Source organism: Bidens hawaiensis, unplaced genomic scaffold (assembly GCF_021521415.1).
Source record: "Bidens hawaiensis isolate Kalapana, Puna unplaced genomic scaffold, B.hawaiensis_p1.1 tig00039350_1, whole genome shotgun sequence".
Taxonomy (NCBI): Eukaryota; Viridiplantae; Streptophyta; class Magnoliopsida; order Asterales; family Asteraceae; genus Bidens; species Bidens hawaiensis.
Genome location: NW_027496922.1, coordinates 72338 through 96637, shown reverse-complemented (window position 1 = coordinate 96637; position 24300 = coordinate 72338). Strand labels below are relative to the sequence as shown.

At 35.2% G+C, this 24300-nt stretch overlaps 2 protein-coding genes across 2 annotated transcripts; both read right to left on the bottom strand.

Moving 5' to 3' along the window:
• Positions 1 to 11700: 11700 nt before the first annotated feature.
• Positions 11701 to 13594, bottom strand: LOC143591158 (endochitinase EP3-like). Its single transcript, XM_077071452.1, has 2 exons — positions 13186 to 13594; positions 11701 to 12308 (listed from the first exon to the last, which is right to left on the bottom strand). The coding sequence occupies exons 1-2, from the start codon at positions 13592 to 13594 to the stop codon at positions 11899 to 11901; spliced, it is 819 nt and encodes a 272-aa protein (XP_076927567.1). The 3' UTR covers positions 11701 to 11898.
• A 5322-nt stretch (positions 13595 to 18916) lies between these two features.
• Positions 18917 to 20612, bottom strand: LOC143591160 (endochitinase EP3-like). Its single transcript, XM_077071454.1, has 2 exons — positions 20173 to 20612; positions 18917 to 19435 (listed from the first exon to the last, which is right to left on the bottom strand). The coding sequence occupies exons 1-2, from the start codon at positions 20576 to 20578 to the stop codon at positions 19026 to 19028; spliced, it is 816 nt and encodes a 271-aa protein (XP_076927569.1). The 5' UTR covers positions 20579 to 20612; the 3' UTR covers positions 18917 to 19025.
• Positions 20613 to 24300: the final 3688 nt, after the last annotated feature.

Sequence of the window (24300 nt, the reverse complement as noted above, 5' to 3'; positions counted from 1 at the left end):
TAAGCTTCCGTTGCGTTTTCTTGTTAAATATGGTTAACTTGAACTTTGATAATCTTGTATAAAACCCAACAATGGTATCAGAGCCGGTTACAAGGACTTATGCTCCTTACATGTTCCTAAATTTCGGGTTTTTTCATGGGTGAAAAAAGGGGTCCGAAAATTTGGTGGATTTTACCCCTCATGGTTTTGTAAGATCTTGACATGCATGGAAAGATCTTAGGAAACCATTTAACATTTGGATGTTGAAATATCAAAATTGTAAATTTTTTTTTTTGGGGGGGGGGGGGGGGGTGGCCGTAGCCTCTTGGGGGGGGGGGCACCTTTTGTCTTTGTGATATTTTGGGCATTGGTTGCTTAGGTTGCATGCTTAGAACATTTGGTATGTTTGGATGTGTCATAACCGAAACCTAGACCTTGGATGTGTTGATTGTTGTTTGTGTATGTTGATTATGTTTATTATTCAATATGGTTGTAATAATTCATAATCTTAGGCTTGTGTAATTTATTTATTCATAAATTGGTATGTAATAAATAGATTAGTTGCATTTTCCTTTTTTTTAGAAAAATATGTATTAGGATACATTTTGTAAAAATTGAAGATGCAAGAATTGGTGGATTTGGGCCTTGGACCGAAATTTTGGGCTTGTTGGGCCTCACCGGCCCATCATGGGATTCAAGCCCATTAGGCCCATAAATTTCACTCTTGGGCCCAAGAAGACTTTTGGAAGTTTGGAGCCCATTAACAAGCCCAACAAGAACACAACAACTTGGAGAGGATACTTGAAGCATTTGGATGCAAGGTCAAGTGGGAGTCAACATTCCATCCTTGTGTCATGTTTTGTCCCTTAGGTGTGACTTATGACCTATACTTGTTTCGGCTAACAAGTATGGTCAAATTTAGCGGGTTTCGGTTATGACTATATTTTGCATGTGTATGCTTGGTTGTTTGTTTTACTTAATGTAATGTGTGGTTGATAGATATTAGGATATCCAAACCGTCACATAGGAACGACAACAAGCATAAAACGGGTTCTAATATATACTTGGTAATATCGCGTCAATTAGTTTAATTAAATGGGTTTATTAAAACTAAGCGATCACTCACTTATAATAAAATTGGTTTTATTATAACTAGAACCTTGAAAATTGGTTTTCAAAATCGCCATATTTCTAAATGCATGTTAGGATATGGCATAATATTTTTCAACTAGAATGTTTAAAAAATTTTTCATTATTACCAAGGAAACAAGTCTAACACCATCCTTTTGTATGACACTTAACGTATTAGGGAACTTTAAATGGGATAAAGGTCACCTAACCATTTTGAGCAAACTAATATACTTAGGGTAATATTAACATATTTGTGGGATAAAGGTCACCTAACCACTTGTATGATAATCTTACATGTTTATACAAGTAGGACGACTTGAATTGGAAACCATGTGATAAAGGTCACCTAAGCATGAGATCCAATGGTGTTGATGGGATAAACATGCCAACACGAAATAAGGATTTCGAATGGTCCCATACCTCTAGAAGTTGCAAAGGGTTGCAATTGTCAAGGTTGACTACCTTGTTAAATCAAATAACGGGATAAAGGTCACCTAACCGAAGTTTGATTTATCGTTGGATTCTAGAATTTAATTATTATTTTAAAATCTGGAATAAAAGGGTATTAATAATTAAATTAATTATAATACTAAATAGAACTTTGTTAAATTTTGTAGATGGCCGCTAACAATGCAAACACCTCTACCCATAACACCCGGAACCTATCCTTAAGAACCATCCTTGAAAAGGATCGTCTAAACCATAATAACTTTATGGATTGGTATCGCAACTTGAGAATAGTTCTCAAGCAAGAAGAGATATCATATGTCTTAGACGATCCCATTCCCGATGAGCCTAACGTGGAAGATGAGGAGGCGTATAACAATTGGGTCAAGTACACCAAAGATTCGGCGCAAGCCTCTTGCCTCATGTTAGGGACTATGATTCCCGAAATCCAAAAGGATTTCGAGCATCATGGGGCATACGACATGATAACTCAATTGAAGGAAATGTTCCTTCAACAAGCTAGAGCGGAACGTTTCGAAACGGTTCGAGCGTTTCATGCATGTCGTATGGAGGAAACCCAAAGCGTCTCATCTTATGTCCTAAAGATGAAAAGCTACATCAAAAAGCTTCGTAGGTTGAATTGTCCCGTGTCTAATGAGTTGGCTACGGATTTGATCCTCAACTCTTTGACCAAAAGGTTTGAAACCTTTGTCATGAATTATAACATGAATGGGTGGGACAAAAGCATTGGTGAGCTTCACGCAATGCTAAGAACGGCCGAAGCGGGAATGGGTAAAAGGGTTTTACCCGTTCTAACAATCAATGAAGGAAAAAGGGGACATAACTCCAACCCCAAAGCAAGTGTTGCTAAGGGCAAGGGCCACGTCCAAAGAAAGGGAAAGAGGAAAGCCATCACGCCCATCAAACCGAAGGAAAAGAAGCAAAAGGTTGCGGCGCAAGATCCATGCTTTGAGTGTGGAGAGATAGGTCATTGGAAAAGGAATTGTCCGACCTATCTCAATGCGTTAAAAGATAAGAGGGATGCGGGGCATACCTCAGGTATTATCTTTACTATACATATTGAACTAAATGTTATTTCTTCAAATACATGGGTACTTGATACCGGATGTGGAACTCACATTTGCAATTTGTTGCAGGGGTTCAAAAGAAGTAAACAACTCAACAAAGGGGACATTAGTCTCTTTATGGGCAATGGAGCAAGAGTTGAAGTCCAAGCCCAAGGAGACTACTTGTTAAAGCTTCCAAGTGGTTTGGAAGTAATTTTGAAGAATGTTTTGTATGCTCCTAAGTTAAGGAGAAACATTATTTCCGTGTCTCTTTTAAAACAATGTGGCTTTGATCTTAAATTTATAGATTATGATATTCATGTTTTGATGAATGGCATATTTTATTTTAAAGCTATACCCATGAATGGTATATATGAAATAGATCAAATTGGTACGTCACATAGTAGTTCAATGTACAATGTCAACACCAAGAAACTCAAGAAGGACTTGGGTGATTCCTATCTTTGGCATTGTCGCCTTGGACACATAAGCAAGAATCGCATGCAAACTCTTCGCAAGAGTGGTATTCTAGAAACAAATGAGTATGATTCATTTGATGTATGTGAATCTTGTTTACAAGGCAAAATGACAAAGCAACCCTTTAATAAAACTTTTGAAAGGTCAAAAGAATTATTGGGTATCATACATTCGGATGTATGTGGTCCTTTTAGACCAATGACTAGGAATGGTGAAAGATACTTCATTACCTTTATTGACGATTATAGTCGATATGGTTATGTGTACTTAATGAAACACAAAGATGAAGCTTTTGAAATGTTCAAAGACTTCAAAACTGAAGTAGAAAGACAACTCAAAACCACAATCAAAGTACTTCGTAGTGATAGAGGAGGTGAATACCTAAGTGGTGTTTTTCAAGATCATCTTAAGAGTTGTGGAATTATTTCACAACTTACTCCACCTGGAACACCACAACATAATGGTGTGTCTGAAAGGAGAAATCGTACCCTATTAGATATGGTTCGATCGATGATGGCTAGAAGCACTTTACCTCTATCATTTTGGGGCTATGCTTTACTTTCCGCTGTTCGCATATTGAATATGGCTCCAACCAAGAAAGTGGAGAAGACACCTTTTGAAATATGGCATGGAAAGGCTCCATCGCTATCATTCTTAAGAGTTTGGGGTTGTGTAGCTTATGTAAAGCAATACACCCCAAACAAATTAGAAGTCCGATCCACTAAGTGTATCTTTATAGGTTATCCTAAAGATGATTTAGGATATTACTTTTATGATCCTAGTGAGCAAAATGTTATTATTGCTCGAAAGGGTAAGTTCTTGGAAACTAAGTTCCTTGAGGAAGGAACTAATAGTAGAACAGTGAAATTTGATGAGGATCAAGAATCACAAGATGATACACAATTGGTTGATACTAGCACTCAACAAGAGGTTGTTGAAAGTGATCAAGTGGTTGATCAAAACACACAAAACGTTCGCAGATCTGGTAGAGTTAGCAATCCACCTGAAAGATATGGATTTTTTGTAGAAGGTTGCTACGTGGTAGATTCGGATGAACCAACCACATACCGTGATGCAATGTCCAAGAATGATTGTGACAAATGGCTTGAAGCCATGAACGTTGAGATGCAATCCATGTATGACAACCAAGTTTGGGAATTGGTTGAACCACCACTCAATTCCAAAGCTGTTGGAAGTAAGTGGGTTTTCAAAAGAAAAACTGATATGCATGGAAACTTGGATACTTATAAAGCGAGACTTGTAGCTAAAGGTTTCACTCAAACTCAAGGGGTTGATTATGATGAAACTTTTTCGCCTGTGGCAATGCTAAAGTCTATTAGGATATTATTTGCCATAGCTGCACATTATGATTATGAAATCTGGCAAATGGATGTCAAGACCGCTTTCCTAAATGGATATCTTGAAGAAGATGTCTATATGGTTCAGCCTGAAGGTTTTGTCGATCCGAAACATCCTAAGAAAGTATGCAAGTTAAAGAAATCAATCTATGGATTGAAACAAGCATCTAGAACTTGGAATCATCGTTTTGATGAAGAAATCAAAAATTTTGGATTCATCAAGAATGCTGATGAGGCTTGTGTGTATAAGAAAGCTAGTGGGAGTATAATTACCTTCTTAGTATTGTATGTCGATGACATCCTACTATTTGGAAATGACATTCCAACCATGGAAAGCGTTAAGGCTTGGCTTGGAAGTAGATTTTCCATCAAGGATCTTGGTGAAGCTGCCTATATTTTGGGAATAAAGATCTATAGGGATAGGTCAAGGCGCTTGATAGGTTTGAACCAAAGTACATACATTGATAAGATCTTGAAAAGGTTCAAGATGGAAAACTCCAAGAAAGGTTTTGTACCTATTCAAAGAGGGACCATATTGAGTTTAGCTCAATGTCCAAGCTCAAAGGATGAGCAAGAGATGATGAAACAAATCCCATATGCTTCTGCTATAGGATCCATTATGTATGCGATGATATGTACTAGACCGGATGTGTCATGCGCTTTGAGCATGACAAGCAGATACCAACAGAATCCAGGAAACAGTCATTGGATGGCTGTTAAGAACATATTGAAATACCTTAGGAGAACTAAGGATATGTTTCTGATATATGGATCTGGTGAGGAGGAACTCGCTATAAAAGGTTACACGGATGCGAGCTTCCAAACTGATCGAGATGATTCTCGATCACAGTCTGGGTATGTGTTCACTCTTAATGGAGGAGCTGTCTCTTGGAAGAGCTCAAAACAGGAAGTGGTAGCATTGTCCACTACAGAATCAGAATACATCGCCGCTTCATTGGCAGCTCAGGAAGCTGCATGGTTGAAGAAATTCATTACTGATCTAGGGGTGGTCCCTACCATTCAAGACCCCCTAGAAATCTTTTGTGACAACGAGGGTGCGATTGCACAAATCAAGGAACCTCGTTCGCACCAAAAGACAAGGCACATAGAGCGGAGATTCAACTACATAAGGGATGAAGTTGAAAAAGGAAAGATATGTATTCGCAAAGTTGGAACTGATCAAAATCTTGCGGATCCATTCACGAAGCTCCTAGAAAGACCGAAACATGAGCGTCATGCGAGTGGCTTAGGACTCCGATATTCTAGTAATTGGATTTGATCTATTTTGTATTTACGTTTAAAAGACTTTTGTAATTTAACTCTTTTATATGATTATGGAATCTTGAGTTAAATTCTAATTTTGCATGTTTAATCCATGAATAAGTTATCTTATTCTAAAAGTCCGTAGTCGATCACATTTGTGGGAACAAATATGAAGCAAGACTATTATGAACTAAGATTGGTGGATATTCATAAGGAATGAATATGGAGCATAGGTTTGCTGCCAAGGTTCATAGATATTTGTGGGATACAAATATTGGACTGACCCGCTCTCAATATTACTACATGGAGTCGTTGGACCTGATCATTAGTAATTTTGAGTAAAGGAGAATTTCATATTATCCTTAGACCTGAGATGTATACTGGGTCTTGATTTTCACCGAGTATTACACTTTGACTCTCCCCTTCGCTATTCGTAAAAGATGGTACATAAGGATGAGCTCGGGTGGAGTATAAAGTGATAGTGAGAGGCGTATACAGTCAAGACGGAATTTGTTCCTCTTATGTGTTGAGAGTTTAGATGTCTAAGGCCTGATAAAGTTGAATTGTAAAGAGAATGATCGCCTATGTCTCTTAGATCCAACATGACATCTAGTAACAAAGGGATATAATGATAGATTCACCTAAATCATATCAAGTAAGGAACTTGAAGGGATGATGTTATTGAATGGCACTTCGTCAAACACATTAAGGGTGGTGAACCGTTGTTAGGCGGTATTCAGCACTTGCATTAATTTTCTATGTATCTCGTGCAAGTGGGAGGTTGTTGGAATTTCATATGCCCGAGACACATATTTATATTAATGTGGCTAACTGTGTTTGATCCAAGTCGGGTCATACCCAATAACAAGCTAGACAACACCAAATGTATTCTTTTAATGATTTGATCATTTAAACGAATACCGAACACTAAGTATTTAGAAAATTGGTTTTCTAAACAAACACACTTGAGGATTTAAATAAATTATCTAGATAATTTGTTTATATAAATTAATTATTTAATTGGTTAAATAATTATATAAATGTATGTACATTTTATAAAAATGAGTTTTATAAAATGAATGGAGATGTTTTAATGGTTAAAACAAAACAAAAAAAAAAATAATAATAATAATAATAATAATAACCGTCCACCCCATGTGGGTGGAGGTTTTTGGTCCAATCAAAAGCCTTGTCTTCTTAAGTTGACCACTTGATAAACCTCCATTCACAACACATGCATTTGTGTCTTGTTTTGAATCCTTTCAAGTGTATTCAAGCTTCAATATCTCTCTCTTCCTCTCTAATAAACTCACGGCAGCAGCAGCAGGAAAAAAGAGAGCTTGGTGAGCTTGTTTTGTGTTCATAAATCCTAGCAAAACAACTTGGTGTTGTCACAAATAGCTTGGGGTATCATACTCTTGAGGTCTTCTTCTTTGGAGGCTTGTCATTCATCCACCATCCCCTTCAACAACCCACTTGTTCTTCTAAAGGTAGAAGAAGGTACAATTTACATTTTGTGAGCATCTTGTTCTTGTAATTTTGATCCTTGGCTTTGGGTTTTAGTTTTAACATAATGGTATGTTCATTAACAAGTTTTAAAATCTAAGCTTCCGTTGCGTTTTCTTGTTAAATATGGTTAACTTGAACTTTGATAATCTTGTATAAAACCCAACAATATTATCATGTATTATACATCATTAGTAAAATCCAAAATGAATTCAAATATTCATAACTTAGTCATAATAGGAAAATAAAAAATAAAACAAGCTTATGATTAGTTCTTAAATAATCAATTATGGTTGGAAATGTTCCAAACATAATAAACAAAATATATATATGCAAATATCTAGTTCCATATTTACCCCTAACACCCGAGTCGTGTTAGAACCCCATGATATCGTACCCTTGAGAGGTGTCGACGAAAAGCATATTTAGCAAATCACTACACGAGTCGGATTTCGACATCCCAACATTCTCATTCTCAGGTGTCGGGTTACACCCAGGGGTAAAACCGTCATTTCCACCAAGCCATTCCTCGATGGACTCGAACGATGGAGGCTGATAAGTTAGAAAATCACTATGCGAGTCGGCCTTTGGCATCCCAACATTCTCATTCACTGGTGTCGGGTTACACCAAGGGGTGAGACCGTCATTTCCATCCAAAACAATACCACATAGTGAGTTGACTCCCAACACAGGATTCCTCTCACCCGAAGGTGCGGTCAACCCTGTGTCGGTCAACACAATCGGAGAAATATCCTCGACTAACTCATTTTGGTTGACTTCATTGACCCGAGCGGGTATTTCTGCCAAAGCTACAATATTAAGCATAGACATAGTTGTGTTGACCAACGCGGTATCCTTTGACTGCACGATACTCCAACCTTCTACAAGCCCATCATTTTTCGAAATATCACCATGGGCCGAACTAGAACCATTATCGTTTAACGCATTTGAATCTTTAACTGATTCTTTTGACGCCTGTTGGCTAAGTAAGTTAAGTCGTGTATCGTTATACATCAACTTTTCATAATGTTGATTTAGCACCCCTGGTTCACATAGTAGATAATGCTCCCTACGCGCGTCAATAAGGTTACGTAAGGGCTCTATATATACAATTTAAAAGTACACATACATACATGTTTCGACTTGCTTCTTCATTAGTAAAATCATAAATCTCTTCCCAAACCGTGTGTTTTCTAGGTTCCGAATTGGTCTCTCCGAAGAATTTTGGTTTTTTATTAAGCTATAAATTAAAAATTACCATATCAATAAACAACAACAACAACAATAATAATAATAATAGGGTATACAACACGTTCATTTAAGAACTAATAATATGTTTAGAAATAGCATAATAAATTAGGGGTGTGCTAGAAACCGGAAAAACCGATCCGAAACAAAAAAACCGAAAAATCCAAACTGAATAAACCGAACCGTAACAAAAACGATGGTTTGGGTTACGTTTTTGTAAAAACTGAACTAACGGTTCGGTTTTGGTTTTGCATATAATAAAAAACGATAAAACCGAACCGGATTCCTAAATTTTTGTTCTTTTATATTTTATATTAAGTAATTTATAAGAATTTAATAAACATGTAACTCAAATATTTTTGGTCATATATATAATAGTCAATTATTTTACAATTAACAAAATATTTGTACCTAAATTCATTATTTTTTGCCAGCTTTTTTTTCGGCCTAAAATTTTCAAGCTCAAATGGCAGTAACTGAAAAAACCGAAACCAAACCGAAAAACCGGAACCGAAAAAAACCAAAACCGAACAGTTTTAATTTTTAAAACTCTGAAAACCAAAGTTATGGTTTTCGATTTGGTTTTAGCTGGAAAAACGAATCGAACCGCATCACGCACACCCCTATAATAAATATATAAATGGAAGAAGGTGAATAGTGAATACCACAATAGACAAGGTGCCAGGCCCATTAACTGGACAGTGGGCCTTGAGGCCCACGATATTTTCCCATTCGAATTCTATTTTTTTCTTAAGTCCGCCGTAAAGAACTTCCCATACAATCTTATGCTGTCCAAAGTAAAATTTTGCAACTAAATTGTCCGCTTTATTCGACTTATACTGCCACAAACAACACGTTAAAAGTTAAAAGTTAAAAGTTTTAACTGGTTTTTATAGTTCTAGATTCGGTAACAGGTTTTAACCCGAACCAGTTTGATATTTTTTTAATGACCCGTTACTTGGCCCGACTTGGCCCACCTAAACTTTTATGTCCAAATTCTCAACATCTTTTTCATAATTTCAAATTTGATCATAGCTAGTTTCGACCCAAACAAATTTGACATATTTTTTAAAAAATGACATGTTTTGAGCCTACCCATTCTGACAAGGGTGAAGGTTTCTTAGGGTCCAGGGGGCCCCGCCCCCCTGTTTTTTTACGTAGAAGTGTGAATTTTCCCGTTTTCGTCCGAAATTATTTATACATAGTGTAAATTTAGTTGTTTTCGTCCGGAAATTTTTGTACACAGTGTAAAATTTAGCCGTTTTCGACCGAAATTTTCTATACGTAGTGTAAAATTTAACCGTTTTCCGCCCGAATTTTTTTATACGTAGTGTAAAATTTAGCTGTTTTTGGCCGAAATTTTGAGTCCGGCCCCCTTCGTTTGTGAAGTTTTGTATACATTTGAGCCCCCCCCCCCCCCCCCCCGGTGTCTTAGTCTAAGCTTCGCCACTGCAGCATTCTGACCAGCTACTTTCCTGAACCAGCCCATCCATACTTTTCTGTCCAATGTTTCAACTTTTTTTTTTATATATTTATATAATTTCAAATTTGGTCACAATATTTGACCCTTGACCCGTACCCATTCTAACCCGCTCAGCTACGCAAAACAATATGCAAAGTATAAAAGAACGTGTACCTCCCATTTCCCAATTCTTAAAAGTAGAGGTCGAAAATGGGATGCCTTTTTATCAGCAGGGCCCGAGGCTCGGGCTCTTGGCTTTCGTTTCTTCTTGCTTTGCTCAGTACTGGCTGCACAAAGATGTGCTTTATATATCTCCAATTCTGATGGAGTCTTCTTTAGCTTTAAGCCCAAAGGACCGGGCTCGTTAAGCGGATGGTTTGAGTCCGAGGACTCATTGCTCCACTGCAAATATTAAATCAAAAGATATAACTACACTTATAGCATTTATAACGGGTCAGTTTGGGTCAACTCAAGTTATACAACGGGTCAACTTTAGTCTAAACTCTAAACGGGTCAAATTGAGTCGCTATTATAAAATTTACTAACACAATTTTGATACTTTTTATTGAACTAAGATAAAGATCTTTTTCAAGGTGAACCCGTTATGACCCGAACTAAATTGATAATTTTCGTGAAATAGCGGTTTTAACCTGAACCCATTTTGGCCCAAACCCAACTATGTGAGATACCAAAAAAAATAATATATAATAATAATAATAATAATAATAATAATAATAATAATAATAATAATAATAATAATAATAATAAATAAATAAAATCCAAGTTTTTAGATTTTAAGTACTACATCAGAAACCTAATTAATGATAAAAAAAAAGAAAAAAAATTCAAATAGTTGGGTTTTGAATTAAAAATCAAAGAAACATTAATTGGATATAATAATAATAACAATAAACCCTAGTACTCTTTATCATTCCGAGAAACAATATACACAGTAATATAAATTGCTGAACAAAAACATAAACAAAAACCTCATTAGTTTCTTGTAAAACCGATGATTTATGACGTTTACGAAGCGGTGAATCCAGCAAGATTGTATGCATTTGGAACATAATGATATTAAACTCTTTGAATAGTAAATTAGTAATGAAGAATAAGAAAGAACAAGCTAGCTGGCCTTCTTAAATAAACAGGAAAATAAATAGAAAAACAAGCAGAATGATGACATAAATATAAGCTGGTATACTGAAATTACAAAAATGCCCTTGTTTATTTTGTGCAAATCTAGCGTTGTATAGTTTATTTTCTGTAAATGAGACAAGGTTGTATCATTTCCTATTTTGTAAATATTTTGTAACCCTATTCATAATATTTTAGAACAGTTTCCTATAATATAATATAATTAATTAATTTCTTAACCTTTTAATCTGGTAACCCTCGGGTTTCTTAAGTTACACAAAGAACCTTATGACACGAACATGTATCCTAACAAACCGAACTAATACCAACTGAGATTATGTTGCAACGCACATGTTTAAAGCAATATATTCGTCACCACGAGAACACTTATGACTCTACTTTATACATTTGATTTCAATTAATAAATCATATACTTTATAAATTTGTTTATTATTATATACTTTTATTAAGTCAAACCCGCTTGAATAATGTTATTTATCGTTTCAACTTAATTATTTTTATATGTGTAACATTCTTTAACTATTCGACTTATTTATTTTTTTCTATGTTTTACGTTCTAGTCTAATTTAACATTTTTAATTTGGCTAACATTCAAGTACCATTAAGTTACATAGTACGAACCGATATCATAACATACCGAACTGATACCAATCGAGTTTGAAGCAACTATATGTCTATTTATTACAATATTTGTCACCATGAGAACACTTATTCCATACAATACATATATTACATAATTAGTAATTAGCTAGACTTACACAAGACCATTTTCATATGACACGATACAAGTTACAACATAAGTCTAGCACATAAGATTATTTCCTGTCGCGACACCAAACTGCCTACAATAATCGGTATAGTACCTAACCCGAGAGTTCACAGCGCCTCGGTTCCCACCATCACATTCTATCTTGTTAACGGCTCGGATTGTGTCACCAAATCCGGTACCAGAAGCAAAGTCCCAATGAGCATTTTCCATCCAAAACCACAACGCGGTCTTAAATGAAACAATTGAGTCTGTGGCCACAATATCCGGGTTGTTAAGCCCATCGAACCCTAGGCTCTCACCCGCTGAACCATAGTTGTAGTTCCACGAGAGTTGAATCGGGCCTCTACCGTGGTAACTCTTCCTCGGGTTACATGGATAGTCGGTTTTCGACTTGTCACAATAGTCTTTTGAGTGACCATTAATCTCTTCTATGTAACACAAGTCTATGTATGCATGCATACATTCAAAATCAAAAGTAAAATGTTATTGTATGTATATTATTATACTTGTGTTGTATTCATTTTAATAAATGTGTATATAGGACCATAGAAGTATTTTGGTCCTTTGGATTCGGGGTGCAAATTGTCAATGAGTCGAGCCACTTTTGAGCTACTCGAGTTCAGTTAGTTAAAAAAATTGAATAAAGTCGCGTTTAAACAAGTTTGCGGTTTTTATTAATGTTTGTTTAATAAACAAGCTCAAGCCCAGCTCGAACTGGCTCTCGGGCCTAAAAGAGCTTTTTATTTGTATAATTTTTATTTAATGTATTTATGTAATAACTATTATTATGTATATTAATATGATAAAAATATATACATACTGTATATTATATTATATACAAAATTTATAACCATGACTATATGAGAAAATAGTTATAAAATACACATCAAAAAATTTAAATAGTTGGTAATTAATAAACGAGCCGAGCTCAAGCTTTAAAGTTATAAATTTAAATGAGCCAATCTCAAGTTCAAACCCTCTTAAATTCTAGCTATCTGAGCTCAAGCCCAAACAAGCTCAAGCTCGGGCTCGGCTCGGCTCAATTTGAAAATGGTATAAATGTGCTGTCCTGTATTGCTCAATGACTCGTTTGTGGATTTTTAGATTTTTGAAAAGCTTACCTATTTGTATTGGGCCCAAGTTATATATAACTGGTTCGGGCTTATTAGGCCCATTGTTAGGCCCAATTATAGGCTTCCTTTAGGGGATTAGTCCATAAGTCCTTTAGACCAAATCTTCGTTATAATCCCACGTTATAAGTACCAAACGATTACAATAACAACAAGCATGTTAAGATAAATATATGACTCAGTAACTTACGTCCTGTCTCATGAGTAACATGAGCAAAGAAAGCCGCAATTTCACGCTTTGAATCCGCAACCGAACCAGATCTACCAAAATGTTGGTAGTCTCTAATGACTTTAAGAAACACCTCTCGTGTGTAAAAACCTCTTCCGGGACAATTGCTTGCAGCCCCGGAAAAAATTTGGTTAAAAAACGCTTGTGTCACAATACCAGAGACATCAACATTATTTTGAGGGGCCGGTAGAGAACATGGGCCGCCTCGACAATCTCTTCCACAATGAGCATCATCAGTGCCACAGTAACCGTACTTGCTACAACACAAGCCCCTAGCACAGTTACACTTCTGAGATGTAACTGGCTCGGAAAGGAGTGTTCCCGTCAGGAACACTCCAAGGAATACCAGGGTTGAGAGCTTTGTTTTCATTTTTTTTTTTTTGATTAATTAAAGGGTGAAAAGGAATATTTATAAGGTGAAAGTCTACTACAAAGTCTCCCACTACGTACAATAGTACATTTAAAAGGTGGTGCAAAGCAGGTATATAGAGTTACATTGGTTGGTATTTGTTTACTGATTTATAAGTAAAAATAAATAAATTTCACTGCCTCCCAAACAAAATGAACCAAGTGTATATCATGCCAATAGATTAAACTAACATACGGACCCTTTGATTAAAGCCATAACTTTCCTCCACCTTAATTGGTCATAGTTTTTTTAATAGTGTTTGGAACTACCCTCAAGTATTCCATAAATGAGATTTTAACTGTTCATAAAAATTTTGACACTCCCGGCACGACTCACTCAGGAACATCATCAATGGGAAAACCCCATTGAGTCAGATTTTAAAACTTAAGGGACTGTTTGGTTCATTCAGATCTGAATAAGCCTCTGTCTTATTCAACAACAAGAGTCTAACTAATTCATACCTAATTTTAACTATTCAGAGACTGAAGTCCGAATGAATCAGATGTTTCCATCTGAATGGTTCCATTCAGATATAAACAAACAGCATTTAAGACCATAAAGATCTCAAATCTCAGTCGTCGATCACCTCCAAACCTTTATTGGTCCTCGCTATAAATATAGTTTTATTCATAGGGCATACTTATGAAAAAAAGTGAAATATATATTTTGTACCGTGTTAATGCAGGGCTAGAATTAGAAGTAACTATCCATGGGTTTGTTAAGTAACTTGTTAAAGTTATTACTTGAGAGTTAAGATAAATAGTACATATGTGTTTTAACCTTAGAAGTGTAGGACGCCATCAGGATATCACACATTACACATGCAGTATGACAAGGGGTATATGGCTTTATTCGTCGTTATAATAATTACGCATTGTAATTACATATGATAGTTACGCACTTTAGTTGAGATATAAAATGAACGTGTTAGATGTTGTAACGTATAATTTCTTGTTACTTTAGGTTGAATCAACTCAAAACCGTCTATTTTTTACAAATCGTTACAATTTTTTTTTGTTATTTTACTAGCCACAGGAAACAGCCTTATGCATAAAGAGTAGGGTAAGGTGACGTACATCAGATCGCGACGCAATCCGACTCCTTCCTAGATCTTGCGCAAATATTATACAGCGCGCTTCAAAAAAACTATTAAACTACACTAGTCTTATGAATGTTTTACCACCCACTTAGACTTTAATGACCATGTTAATGGCTATCACTTGAAATTTGAATTTGTCAAAAGTCACCACCAATTGGTGGTAGAAGAAGACTATACCTTTAAACTAGTCAAAAGACTATTAATCTTAAGTCATCCACTCAATAATTTGACTTTTTAAGTCCACATATTTGTTATAAGTCATCCACCCAATAATTTGACCTTTTAAGTCTACATATTTTCTATTATAGAACTTGATGTGTATATAGTTTGATGAACTACATTAATCTTAATTTAGTTTTCATGTACTTGTGTTCTTTGTAAACTTTTAAGAGAATAACATATATGCATAAAAATCATACAAGCTAACGGTAACCTCTAAATCCCCCATAAGAATACATGCCCGTCACTTATAACTTGACACTAGTAGAAATAATGCATTTAATGACATGCGCGCTATGACATGCGATGATTTATGACCTGCAAATGTGCGTGTCATTGAAAATATGTCATATATTTTAAAATTTATAAGATTTACGACACTTATTTTTGTGTGTCATCGATTTAGTGTCGTGAAAAAAAGTTGCAATTAAAAAAAAGAGCACGTCATCTACCAATAAAATCTATAAACCTGCCCAATTTTCAAAATCGCGCCTAGGTTATTCTAAAATTTAAACCTTGAATCAGCACAACCACTTTACCTCCCTGTATAACCTCCTCCATCATTTGGTTCCAGGTAATCACGCTTTCTTCCTTCTTCATCTTCATCTCCCGCTATTAGGGTTTCATTCTAATTAGGGTTTTTTTATAATCTTATAGATCTTTTCGACTATTGTTGCAGGTTATAATTAAGGCCGACTGCAATTGAAATTAGGATAATTACTAAGGTACTACGATTGTTATTATAAGCTCTTGGTTGTTTCACTTTTTTTTTTTGTTGTATTAGGTCTTTATTGGGTTTGATTTGGGGCTGGGTCTCTTGCAAATATAGTTAAAGATAACTTATCTACTGCATAATTTTTTTGATTTGTTTAGTTAGGGTTCTGCATTTCGATCTTAACCAAGAGGGTTTAGGGTTGCAATTGGATTACGTGTGTTCTGATATGTTAAGGTGTATTTGTATACATTTGGATGCACAATTAAAAATATATGGCTTGATTTTGAATCACCTTTATAACCCATTTGAAAGAAAACGTTACTAAATATTATTTTATCAGTGTTCACTTTTAAGATTTTGTGATTTGGATTTGTATGGGAATCATGTGCCTCTTGCATATGTAGGGATAATTATTAATAGCTATAATTACAAATAATAAGTTGAAAATAAAATAAGTAAAACGATAACACTTTTTTTTATATTTATACATCAAATGAAGGAGTAAAGTATAAAATCAGGTTTAACACAGTTGGAATCCGCGTATGCGACAAACGTCTTTGTCAATCCAATGTTCCCAACAATTCAAGAGCATGTCAACAGGTATTGTGTTCCAAATACAATACATAAACGAAAGATTAACCTTTTATGGAATCCTCGCTGATATTTTATTTTTTGAATCCTCAATTTCATACATACGAATATTGTTTTCAGGTTAAACGAGTGTGTTTATGTCAACGTGCAAATACAAGTTTCATGTTCATGCTCGTGTGTTGTAGCTGGCCTTAGGTGTTTTCATAGTAAGGCCTCCAATAATATACTATGCAGGAGTCATCAAAGAAGATACGCAGGTTCATCTACAGTTGTATCTTTGTTAAATTCAGCGGTCATCTGTTGCGGTTTTCTGTAAAATAGGCATATATTTTGGTGTTTAACTTGGTAGCTTTGTTCTTGGTATATTTGTTTTGTTTAGTGTCAACTCCTTGGTGAATTATTTTGCTCGGTTGGGCTGCACATGTGGCAACTGAGTGTAGTGTTGGCGATTTGAAATAATTTCATAATGGATAAACCTAGCACAAGTGACCAGTTAGATTTTGAGTTTGGTTATCCCATGTGCAACAGCAAATGAGGGTTGTAGCATTAGAAAGCGCTACATCTTCCACAACAACACTTACAGAAGAATATGCCATGCTTTTGATGTACCATTTTCACCTTGCACTAAATTTTGAGCAGAAGAAAAGCTTGGTGCCTACTATTAATCACTAAGGTAAGTTGTTCTTTTTATTATAATATATTACAATTTGTTTTATTTTCACTAAAACATGATAAAGCCAAAAGTTATAATATTGTTTGTTTTGAATTTAGATTGAGCTGACACCTAAGTTTGCTTTTTTAAAAACCACAATATACGTTTTTAGTTTCAGTTATATTACCCATGTATATATTTAAGTTGGTTTGGTCAAAACCACAATAATGTTTTGCTTATTCGAGCTTGCTACTGCAGTGGTTTTAGGAAGATGGTAAAGAGTCTCAAGGATATTGTAAACAGGGATTAATAAGGCGAATACAATGTGGTATTGCTTGAATGTTAGATTTTTAGGTATAAACTTTGACTTTTGCTTCATCTTCTTTAACTGCCATGACCTTATTAAAATAAAGAATTTAATGTTTGCCATGAGTACTAACATTTTCTTTGTTTACTTTTCTTCTCAGGTTGTGGGAGGCAAAGATGAATACGCGGATGCGGATATTGACGGAGTTCGCGAAAAATGGTCAAGTTTTGCCGCATAGGTTGTTTTCTGGTGATATATTGTATTGACAAACAATATTTGTATTAACTTGAGTATATTTGTAATATTTGACTAAAGATGCTAATTTATGAAATGGATAATTTTGCTATTATGTATTTTATTTGTATTATGAGAATTTAATTGTAATTAATGTAAAATTAGTAATTATGCAAGAAAAAAAGTACATTAAAAAACTATATGATGACACGCAATGTATGTCATACATGTATGTCATAAACATATGTCATAAATGTGTGTCATCAAACATGACACGCACATGCATGTCATATTCAATTTATGACTGGGCCATCAACGACGCGCATTTGCGTGTCATATGTACCCTTTAATGACACGCATTGTATGTCGTTAAAGGCATTTTTTCTAGTAGTGTGACGACGAGCGAAAACATAGAATAAACTAAGATGCAATTCTTAAGAAAAAAAAGTGAGAGCATATTTATTATGTAAACCATTTACACGAGGTACCACCCTGTACCGGTGTATATATAATCCTAAATTAGACATGTACACCAAATTAACGAATTTACATGTAATTAAATGTTGAAATTAAAGACTTAAATAGACGTGTAAATTAAGGTTACATGTGATTTATGCATGTCACACTGATAAGGAAATACTTCAAAACGACTAAAAAATAAGGGAAATCGACGAATGTGGAGCTCCTAGAGAGGGTGATAGTTGGGTCAAACTGCGTATAACGTTTATCACATGAATGGGCTTGTGGAAACCCTTATACGCTGCTTGTGGACCATGTAACTCTAGTCGTATACCAAGTAATATTTGTTAAAAGGTTTAGTCATTTGTATCATGTTTCTCTCTGTCCAGCTGGTCCTATGCTAATTCTTAAATCAGCTTCTAAATAGACATCACACGACATTAAACCGCCGAATCATTACTTTGAATAGTTTCACCAGTGAATTTTATCATTACCAAAAAATTCGTATTTAGATAGTGATATTTGTGTTTCATTAAGTAATACTTTTATAGCATACATGTCACAATGAGATACATAGCAAACTATTTTCAAGCAAAGTTATATGATATATATTACAAAATGTAACTTATGATTAATGAATATTAACTTAGCTCTTCTTGTGTTACCACGAGTCATTTACTGCAAAGTTTCAGTTTAAGCTCTTAACACTATAAATAGTTGGGAAAAGATCCAAATACGTGACTGTGATTAATTTTTTTTTTCAATATGTTGATATTAATTCTATAAAACAACGTCGTTACTGGTGTCAGTATTATCACTATCGGTATTTATTTTATAATTCTGATCAATGTACATAAAACACGTATCGGTATCCTTTTGGGCATATTACGACTTTATTTTCTTGGATGAGCAAGGCAAGTTCCGTGTAATCAAACTTGTAAATAAACTTTTTGATTATGTAATACACATCAGTATTTTTCACTACCGGTGTTAAAGCGGTAACTCACAACGTTATGTTTATAACTTTTATTTGATTAGGTTAACTTACACTCTTGTAACCATTATTTTATGCCAATACCGAATTCTCATTGTAACTAAAAGTCTTAAAAACCAACATTAACACCTAAGGTTCGTCCCAGCTTGAACACCAAACTGCTTACAATAACCCGTGTAGTATGCGACACGAGAGCTTACAGCGGCTTGGTTCTTACCGTTGCATTCATTTCCATTAACAACCTTAATCGTAGCTCCAAACCCTTTACCCGAAGCAAAATCCCAATGAACATTTTCCATCCAAAACCACAAGGCGGTCTTGAACGAAACCACTGGGTCTCTAGCCACAATATCCGGGTTGTTAAGCCCATCGAACCCTAGGCTCTTTCCGGCTTCACCATAGTTGTAGTTCCACGCGAGTTGAATCGGGCCTCTCCCGTAGTAACTCTTCTTAGGGTTGCATGGATATTGGGTCTTGGTCTTGTCACAATAGTTTCTTGAATGACCATTTTTTTCTTCTATGTAACATAAGTCTGTGTATGCATAGATAAAATAATATAATGTCAAAAAAATCAAACTAGTAATGCATATTTATTAACTTATATATGTTTAATAAAAATTGTTATTATTTTTTAAGGAGTTAGGGTTGTTAGAAATAGCACATGTAACATACAAATATATTTTTTTTTACTATATCCATTACGATAAATTTTATTACAGAAAATGTAAAACCAAACCAAACTATTTAATTTTTATCATCCATACTTTATATCTTTTAAAGTTTCAAACTTACATAAACATGTGTATATTTATGAAAATAAAAAAAAAAACCTAGCTTTACACTTATATGTTTCATTGTTGGTAGTTTCAGAATCCATGTCATAATTAATTCGGTGAATTTGAGAGACCAATATTGACAAGTAGGTCGTAGTTGGTTATGTTTCCTAATTAAAATATGTTTGGCTAGCAAGTTAGGTTATTCTGTAAAAATCGAGTTATGGTTAGACACTAGAACACATGAGATGCAACCGAGTTAGCCAGTTAGGGTTGAAAGCACAAGTTATGCGTGATAGGGTTTTTAAGTCATATTTTCTCGAGAGTAATGCAATATTAATTTTGTATGCGTTCGTGTATCGGTTATGTACATAAACAAAATTTGCCTTTTGAAAGACGAATAAAAATTGCTAACCTATCATTTCTATATTAAAATTAATTATAACAACGAAAAGTTAAATAATTTCAAAGGTAAGAAATTAAGTTCATTACTTACGTCCTGTCTCATGAGTAACATGAGCAAAGAAAGCTGCGATTTCACGCTTCGAGTCCGCAATCGAACCAGATCTACCAAAATGCGGGTAGTTCTTGATACCTCTAAGAAACGCATCTCGTGTGTAAAAACGTCTTCCGGGACAATTTCTAGCAGTCCTGCCAATAATCGCGTTAAAAAAGGAAACGGTCACTATACTAGCGACGTTGGCATTATTATTTGGAGCGGGCAAAGAACACGGCCCCCCTCGACAGTCTTTTCCGCAATAAGCACTAGAAGTGCCACAATAACCATACTTGCTACAACACATGTTTGGAGCACATTTACACTTTTGGGATGTAACTGGCTCAAGAAAGAGTCCCACAAGTAACATCCCACTAAATAGAAGAGTTGATAGGTTTGGTTTCATTTTGTTGTGTGGGTTTGAAGGTAGACATTTGGACATTGAGAGGTGTATTATTTATAAGGTGAAAGTCTCCCATTATGCACATTTTTTTATTTTTTATTTTATGGGTTGGAAATGATATATATATAGAACATTTGATAGAAAGATTTCATACAATACTAAGTTATTCATATGTTTTATGACGTTATAAAAAACAATTCATTTAAGGCATGTTATGCTTGCTGTATGCACATATATTGTATATGTGCACATATTTGTATATATAACCGTGAGGGGGGGGGGGTGTAAAGTGAAATTACACTAACTTCGACGTTATTTTACTAATTTCGTGAAAATAACGTTAAAAGTGACGGAAGATTAATCATGCATCATGTAGTGGCATTGATGGCCGAAAGACAAGGGTACATGCACCAATCGATCAGTGTCCATATGGTTGAGTGCTATGTGACTTATGTCCAAGGCTTGATGTAAAACTACTATCGAGTCGGTTGGGGGGGGGTCTCACCAGAAGCGCCCTCTCTATTCCTACAGGGTAAAGGTAAGGTTATCTACATCTTACCCTCCGCAGACCCTATCATAACTTTGCTATTGATGGGATTACGAAGTACGATGACGTGAACTTCAGTTAAGGACCTAAACGTAGCATACATTTACAGCAGTTAATATTTAGTGATTTATTTACTCATATTTAACTTAAAATGAATAATAATAAAATTTGGTTATTATACTTGTTGAATTTGCATGTTTTATTCATTGTTATCTTTTACTTCAAATTAATTTAAACAGTATAATCACTAAATAGTAACTAGGATTCGTATGTTTTATTCAGCTTACTTTATTTTGAATAAGTAACATTTTAAAAACAAAATCATAGCACATCTAATGAAATCCAATGATTTTAAAGGTAAAGAAAAGATTAAAATAACTTTAGTAAAACTTGAGAAACTTGTTTATTATCTTGTGTGTGAAGTTGTCATTTGAATGTAACTTATTTATATAATAAAAAATTACTGGCTATATCGTTTGGCCGAAACTAGGGCTGTTCAAAATGCTCGCCGCTCGTTCGTCGTTCGCTCAAACTGCTCAAAAAATGCTCGTTTGATTTCGGATCGGTTTGGAAGTGAGCCGTTATGCTCGGTTCGGTTTAAAAACAATCCAAGCACGAGCAAAGCCTCGCTCGGTTTGTTTTGCTCGAATTATTTTTTATTTATTAGTTTTATATATAAACTTAATGAATATATATATAAAAGTATAACATTTTTTAAAAGTTTTTAAAATTTAAATCTTTTTGTGTTGAATTCAAAGTTCAAATTCAAACCATAGGCGCTCGTTTTATATATGTTTTGTTGTTAACTTTGAGTTTTATACATTTTAAAGGTGAAACTTTAGACAATTTAGAGTTGAAAGTCTTGAATTAATGATATTTTGAAGCTTAAGAAATTTAAAATTGGAAACTTAATACGAAACCAAGCAAAACCAAGCCGAACCAAGCCGCTCGGTTTCAAATCGAATCAAGTTCAAGCATTAAGATATCGCTCGTTTCTTTAAATTCAATCTGCTTGGTTCGGCTCGCTTTCAAACCAAACCAAGTATGAGCATGTCCACGTTCGATTCGGTTCGGTTCGGTTCGTGAACAGCCCTAGCCAAAACCCACCTAGTAATATCCTTCTTATACTTTTTGAAAGACTTGACTTATATATAAGTCTACTTCTTGTGGGACTTCAACATGGGTGACAAAAGTGGTGCGATGTGGTAACAGGGTTTTAATACTGTATCAGGACCTTAAGGTCTCGGCTGTAAAGAGGTATCTGAAACAGGGGAGGCTCGGAGGGTGTACGAGCCGCAACATCGGCCGGGGCACATAAGGTTCGGGGGGCATAAACTTTTTTATACATATTACATATATATGTTTTTTGGTGTTAAAATAAGATTTATTGCAATGGTTAATAAGATAAATACATGCACAGAATGATTTCTGCTTATAATAAATCAGTCGATAAAAGTTTATCCATGTACATTAGCGAATAAAAATTTTCTGTTAAGGCCTACAGGCCATTTTATATTAGCTCGGCCGAGGTATTTAAATTCTCGGAGACGGCCCAGATATTAAATGTGATAACGGGGCTTTAACAATAAAATCGTGGGGCCCAAATGATTTTACAAGAAAATGGTGGGGCTTTAAACCACAACACGGTATTAAAGATGTGTGTTAGTTAAAGCCCCCGCTGCTTATACGGCAACAACGTGACGTTTTAACTTGACTTTTAAAGCCCGACTACAACGAATTATATTTTCTTGAATAAACATTCTAATAAGTCATTATTAACTCCACCAATTTTATGTTTTCTTCACAACCCACTGAAGACTTTAAAAACCCGTATACTGATGTCACAAATAAATGACCACTAAGTGGTGGACGACTTTTAATTAGTCTTTAAGTTAGCTAGTCACGGTCTATGTGTAATTGTGTATATTATTAAATAACATGTATTAACTTTCTCTTTTGTTTTTTTTATAGAAATTGAGGAATCAATAAACAAAATAAAATTAAAAGGAAAAATGGAAAGATGACTAGCGAAGATTAAACGAATGTTGACTTTCTTTGTACAAGTTACTTTTGTTTTAAACATTTTGTTATTTTTTTTTGAATACTTTGTATGTTTTGGTATTCTTTACTTGATTTTGAATGGATTTTATATTATGGTTGATTTGTTTCATTTTTAGTTTTGGTATTATGTTTTGGTTGCGATACTATGGTTTTGGTTGTGGTATTACGGTTTTGGCATTATAGATAATTGATTGTCAGTACCAAACCAAACCGGTACCTAGTTTAGTGAAGATTTTTTTTTTTTTACAAAATAAGAACAAAGGGGTACCAAAGCAAGTATCGTACCCAAAGTACATGTACTCGTACCGGTACCGGTACTCGACCCGTACCATAAAATTCGGGTACGGGTATGGGTACCAAGATTTACTGATTTTGGATACGGGTACTTTCAAGATGGGTACAGGTTCAAGTACGGTCCCGATCTCATACCCAGAGATGTTCAACAAAACCGGTTCCTGGAACCGAACCGGTGGACCCGAACCGGACCCGAACCGGTTCCTACCCGTTTTTTGTAGGAACCGGACCCTATCTGATTCAACCCGATGATCCGTGACCGGTTCTTGCATTTCTGAGTGGGGGCGGGTAGGAACCGGAACCGGTTCCTAACCGGTTCTAGCCGTTGGATCGAATATAGCCGTTGGAAATCGTTTTTTTTGGCCGTTTTTTTGACCGTTGGGGTCAAAAATAGCCGTTGGATCGAACAGGAACCGGGTAAGGAACCGGTAAGAATCGGTTAGATAGGTTAGGGGTCCGAGGGTGGGAGAACCGGTTCGGTTCCCTAACCGGTTCGAGCCTGGAACCGGTTTAAAAGGGGGTTTTGAATATAGGAACCGGTTAGGAACCGGTTCCGGTTCCTAGTCCCAAACCGTTTTGAACATGCCTACTCATACCTATGTGGTGCCCGGGCTTGAACTTATGGATAACCAGTTTTTGCCTTTTTTGGTAATATTCGTTTCAGCCCATTTGTTATTTTCATTGGTGAACAGGTTAGCCCATTTGTCCTTTGTGGTCTCAAGAAAATGGGCTGGACCCTATACAATGAAATTTTGGAAACCAGCAAAGCCCAACTAAGTGGTTATAATTTCTTTTTTTTTTCTTTTAAGGTGATTTTTCTTTT

Coding starts and splice junctions, on each gene's coding strand:
- LOC143591158 (XM_077071452.1), bottom strand. CDS start 13,594: ATGAAAACAAAGCTCTCAACCCTGGTATTCCTTGGAGTGTTCCTGACG. Junction 12,309..13,185: donor TGTTACTCATGAGACAGGAC/GTAAGTTACTGA, acceptor ATGCATACATAG/ACTTGTGTTACATAGAAGAG.
- LOC143591160 (XM_077071454.1), bottom strand. CDS start 20,578: ATGAAACCAAACCTATCAACTCTTCTATTTAGTGGGATGTTACTTGTG. Junction 19,436..20,172: donor TGTTACTCATGAGACAGGAC/GTAAGTAATGAA, acceptor ATGCATACACAG/ACTTATGTTACATAGAAGAA.